The sequence below is a fragment of the Gadus morhua genome, chromosome 10 (assembly GCF_902167405.1).
Source record: "Gadus morhua chromosome 10, gadMor3.0, whole genome shotgun sequence".
NCBI classification, from domain to species: domain Eukaryota; kingdom Metazoa; phylum Chordata; class Actinopteri; order Gadiformes; family Gadidae; genus Gadus; species Gadus morhua.
Window position 1 is genome coordinate 14311248 of NC_044057.1, and position 5000 is coordinate 14316247.

Consider the following 5000-nt stretch of genomic DNA (forward strand, 5'->3'; position numbering starts at 1 on the left):
CACAAACACACACACACACACACACACACACACACACACACACACACACATGGCCACACACAAACATACACACTCGCAAACACACATTCATTTCTATGAGGATGATACCAGGGATGGTACTGTGATATTAAAGCTTTAATAACTGGTCAAATCTGATTTCACAGCAGCTGGGAGGTGCAATAAGAGGCTGCTGTTAGCTCCGAGCTCGCTTGAGTTTCCAAGTTCTCAATTATTCAAATGTACGACAGGAGTTATTGATCCCAGTGTCTCTGTCTGATCCTTCAGCCATCATTGAAATGGCCAGGACATATTTCAGCTGCAGGTTGCAGCGATGTTTAGAGACTCAGATAAATTTGCGGAAGAAACAACGGCGAGAAAGACAGCAACGTTCTGTGTTTTGTTTTTCCGAGGAGAGGGCAGCTGACTTGATCGATACCCGTTGACTTTTACTGGCATATGGAATCAGCCGCCTCTAATCCTGTAGATTCCCCCACGATCGATTTGTACAAGTGCTTTATTATTTATGACTGAGCCGATGAACATTTGAAGACCTGCCTCAGCACATCCAGCTGCTCATTCTCTGAAAGCCCAGATGGTATTACATATACCAACACTTCCCCCCCCTTTGACACGTGTGCATCCTGCGGTGTGACAGTTTACGATAACGTAACCATTTGTGTTATAGCACTTTAAAGAAATGTGTTTATTTTGTTTTTAGGTGATACAGAGTTTATGTATTTATAGGGTGAGATTGCATCTTTGGATCATCTTCTTGTGTTTTCCCGCTTTGATATACAGCTACAGGCTTCTATTTTAAAAGAGATTTAATTCTCGATGAGACTTCCTGTTTAAATAAAGGTACCCTCATTGTGTCAGTCTCTTCAGGTCCCTGGGCCAGATAACACAAGGGTCCCGTGTATTCAGTATTCTTTAATGACGTTGCATTCAAGATGGGGCCTTGAACCTATAACCTATAGCCCCTGTCACAACAGATCAACATTATCTTGCCCTTGCCCTCTGTGTGTAACCCCCATGGTTTGTCCTCCCCAGACAAGACCATCAAACTGTGGAAGGTGAGCGAGAGGGATAAACGGCCAGAGGGATACAACCTGAAGGATGAGGAGGGTCGGATCAAGGACATCTCAACCGTCACCTCCCTGCAGGTACCTGTCTGTCTGTCAGCTCCCTGCAGGTACCTGTCTGTCTGTCAGCTCCCTGCAGGTACCTGTCTGTCTGTCAGCTCCCTGCAGGTACCCGTCTGTCTGTCAGCTCCCTGCAGGTACCTGTCTGTCTGTCAGCTCCCTACAGGTACCCGTCTGTCTGTCAGCTCCCTGCAGGTACCTGTCTGTCTGTTACTTCCCTACAGGTACCTGTCTGTCTGTCAGCTCCCTGCAGGTTCCTGTCTATCTCTCTGTCTGTCACCTCCCTGCCTTTCTGTCTGTCACCCCCCGACACATACCTGTCTGCCAGTCCGTCTGTCTATCTCTCTGTCTGTCAGTCACCTCCCTTCAGATACCCGTCTGTCTATCTGTCACCTCGCTGCAGGTACCTGTCTATCTGTCTGTCTGTCTGTCTGTCTGTCTGTCTGTCTGTCTGTCTGTCTGTCTGTCTGTCTGTCTGTCTGTCCGTCCGTTTGTCTGTCTGTCTGTCTGTCTGTCTGTCTGTCTGTCTGTCTGTCTGGCTGTCTGTCTGTCTGTCTGTCTGTCTGTCCGTCCGTCCCTCGGTCTGTCTGTCTGTCCGTCCGTCCTTCGGTCTATCATCCATGTTTTAATTCCTCCATACCCAGCTGTCTGATCACGGCTCCTCTTGTCGGTCCATATCTCATCTCTATCTTCATGTGTGTTACATGCATGAAGATATGTGCAGACGCAGGCACACATGTCTGTCTGCCTAAAACATGCAGACTCGGTAGAAACATACGCACAGAAGTAGGTCAGTGAGTGCAGATGTGTTCACATGTTTGAAAGTGGGTCACTGGCGCAAAGAGATGTGTGTGGTGTGTGTGTGTGTGCGTGTGTGCCTGTGCTTGCGTGTGTGTGTGTGTGTGTGTGTGTGTGTGTGTGCGTGTGTGTGTGTGTGTGTGTGTGTGTGTGTGTGTGTGTGTGTGTGTGTGCATGTGCACCATGGGGTATACCCCAGCTTGCCGGCTGAACAGAGCAGTCTTATGGGATTTTAAGAGGATTTCACTCAATTCACTTGAATTCAGATTTCTGTTTACTTGTCAGACTCAGTAGGCTAAGCATTGCAATTTGGTGCATAAATCTGTCTTGTAAGTGTGTGTGTGGGTGTCTATGTGTATGCACGCTCCAACCCACTGTGCTATGTGAACGCCCCATGTGTAAAGCAAAAGCAGGGTAACCTCATGTGAGACCCTTGTGATATTCAACACTTCACCCAGTTTTGGGTAAAACCGAATTTCATGTCTGCAGATGCCTGCTACAGTTCGTTACAGTCCGTCAGTCTGTCAGTCCGTCAGTCCGTCACGGAGCTTCATAGCAAGCTGAAAGGCTTACACAAGATGAAGCTTTTCTATGAAGCTGTGGTACATTAAAGTGACCCTTGACTGGTTGTTCTTTGGAGGAAGCCATGTCCTTTCTGTAATTTTCCTTTCATTCTGTCATATCTAAGTCAGTCAGTCAGTCAGGCAGTCGGCCAATCAGTCGAATAGTGAGCCCCTCATAATCACTATCATGGCACTTGTACACATTAATTCAACTAAATGGATTTCAATTTTATTTGTATAGCCCTTAATCACAGGTACAGTCTCAAAGGGCTTAACAAACCATACATTTACGACACCTCCCCTGACCCTAACCCCCCAAGAGGGCAAAAAAGACCCTTCCTTAAAGGTGACATATTATACCACCGGGTGTGAGTGTGATTAGCCCTTACAGGCCGTTTTGAAGATCAGCCTCTTCTGACATCACAAGTGGGCGTGTCCACCTAGCTGCGTGCTTGATAGATCAGTCGACCAGCCTGCCCAGTGGACTGTAGCAAATGTTGCTAATCTATCCGTCAATCATACATCTAGGTGGACACGCCCACTTGTGATGTCAGAAGAGGCAGATCTACGGCCTGTACCAGCTAATCCCACCCACACCTGGTGGTGCAATATGTCACCTTTTAAGACAATTTGCATTGACCGGGACATGAGCCCTTTAAGGCCCCGGTCTGAGCAGCCCCTCCCCTGTGATCTGGCGCTAGGTGCCCGTGCTGATGCCCATGGACCTGATGGTCGAGGTGAGCCCGCGGAGGGTGTTTGCCAACGCCCACACCTACCACGTCAACTCCATCTCCGTCAACTCCGACTGTGAGACGTACCTGTCGGCGGACGACCTGCGCATCAACCTGTGGCACCTGGGCATCACCGACCGCAGCTTCAGTATCCTCCACCCGGCCAGTGTGTGTGGGTGTGTGTGTGTGTGTGTGTTTGTGTGTGTGTTTGTGTATGTGTGTGTATGTGTTAGTGTGTCAGTGTGTGAAAGCGCGTTTTCGAAAGCGCCTGTGTGGGTGTGTGCTTGTGTGCGTGTGTGCGAGTGTGCAAGTGTGTGTGCGTCTGTGTACATATGTGTGTATGTGGTTGTGTGTCTATGTTTGTAGGTGTGTGTTTGTGTGTTTGTATGTTAGTGTGTGTGTGCACGATATTTATGTGTGTGTGTTTGTGTGCCTCTGCGTGTGTGTGTGTGTGTGAGCCAAATCACCACAACAAATGTTCCTGTGAGCGGCAGCACATGCGTGTGTGTGAAGGCGTGGGCGCACAAGTGTTCATAGGGTTAAAAAAAAAAAAGAACATACACACGCCAAACCCACACATGCGCTCGATTAATATTCAGGCTTGTTTTATGCATTCTGAATATATAATATGTGCATCCCACACACGCGGTACACACCTGTGCAAACCCACACGCACACACACGCACACACACACACACACACACACACAACACAAGTGCGTGAGCCTCCAATGTTAATATATACAGAACTGCACAAAGACACAGACAGGTCAATGGGGGAGGGGAATAGTTTTCCGTCTTAATGAATAATGCAAAGGCTGCATAAATATTTCAACCCTTCTCCGGGTTCTAAGCCAGCTCTATGGGACTCAGACTGAGCCCCGGCCAGGGCCAGATTCACCCCGGTACATTTTCATCTCTGTATGGATTTACTCTGCTCCTCCCAATCCCCCCAAGATACACGCGCCCCGCTGTGGGACTTGTCTCGTCGTAAATTCTCCCCGTAAATTCTCTCCGTACTGCGGGTTATGTCTCCTATTGACGTGTGCTAGGTGTACTGTAGTGTACTTTGTTTTCGCTAGGAATTCCCTGCAGACGTTCAGAGACAAAAACAAGATCCTGCGGCATTTGATGCCGTTTGCATTTGTCGATTTGACTATTTGACAATTTGACAATTTGACGTTTTGTCAATATGTATGGCGGTCAATTTGCTAGTACTTGGCTGCATGAATATGCAGTATCGCATTTCCAATATAACAACAACACCCGCAGGTTACAACATTCTGTCAACTTTATTCATCTGTTGCCTTCTTATTTTCAACATGACCACATTGATAAGTTTGATCTAACACCCCAAACTAACATCCAAAGCACTACATCAGTTATGTTTTAAATAGCACACCTAACTATCCAAAACACTCAAACATTTGTGTTTTATAGACACCTAACTGGCATCTAAAGACATTTTATATCTTACACACATAACTATCATCTAAAACACTTATCTTTTATTTTACACACCTAACCATCATCTAAAGACACGGTTAATCACACTTAACTATCATCTAAAACGCTACAACACTTATGCTTTAAATTACACTCATGGCTATCAACAAAAATACTGACGTTTTAAATATGACACCTAGCTTAATCATGAACATGTTTTAGCTCCCACACCGGTCAACCCGGGCTGCTGTCCCCGTACCTTCATGGGGTTATCGTTTCCTTAGCGACCGCGTCTCCCAGACATCGTGGACATCAAGCCGG

At 47.0% G+C, this 5000-nt stretch overlaps 1 protein-coding gene across 4 annotated transcripts in view; it reads left to right on the plus strand.

The window, feature by feature from the left end:
* LOC115552320 (serine/threonine-protein phosphatase 2A 55 kDa regulatory subunit B gamma isoform) overlaps positions 1 to 5000 on the plus strand; it is a 26504-nt gene that overhangs the window by 13773 nt on the left and 7731 nt on the right. For all 4 annotated transcript variants that reach the window (XM_030368298.1, XM_030368297.1, XM_030368295.1 and 1 more), the window contains 3 exons: positions 1051 to 1163; positions 3205 to 3382; positions 4980 to 5000. The exon at positions 4980 to 5000 is cut by the window's right edge and continues 144 nt beyond it. In XM_030368298.1, the coding sequence (XP_030224158.1) occupies positions 1051 to 1163; positions 3205 to 3382; positions 4980 to 5000 (312 nt within the window). The remainder of the gene's footprint in view (positions 1 to 1050; positions 1164 to 3204; positions 3383 to 4979) is intronic.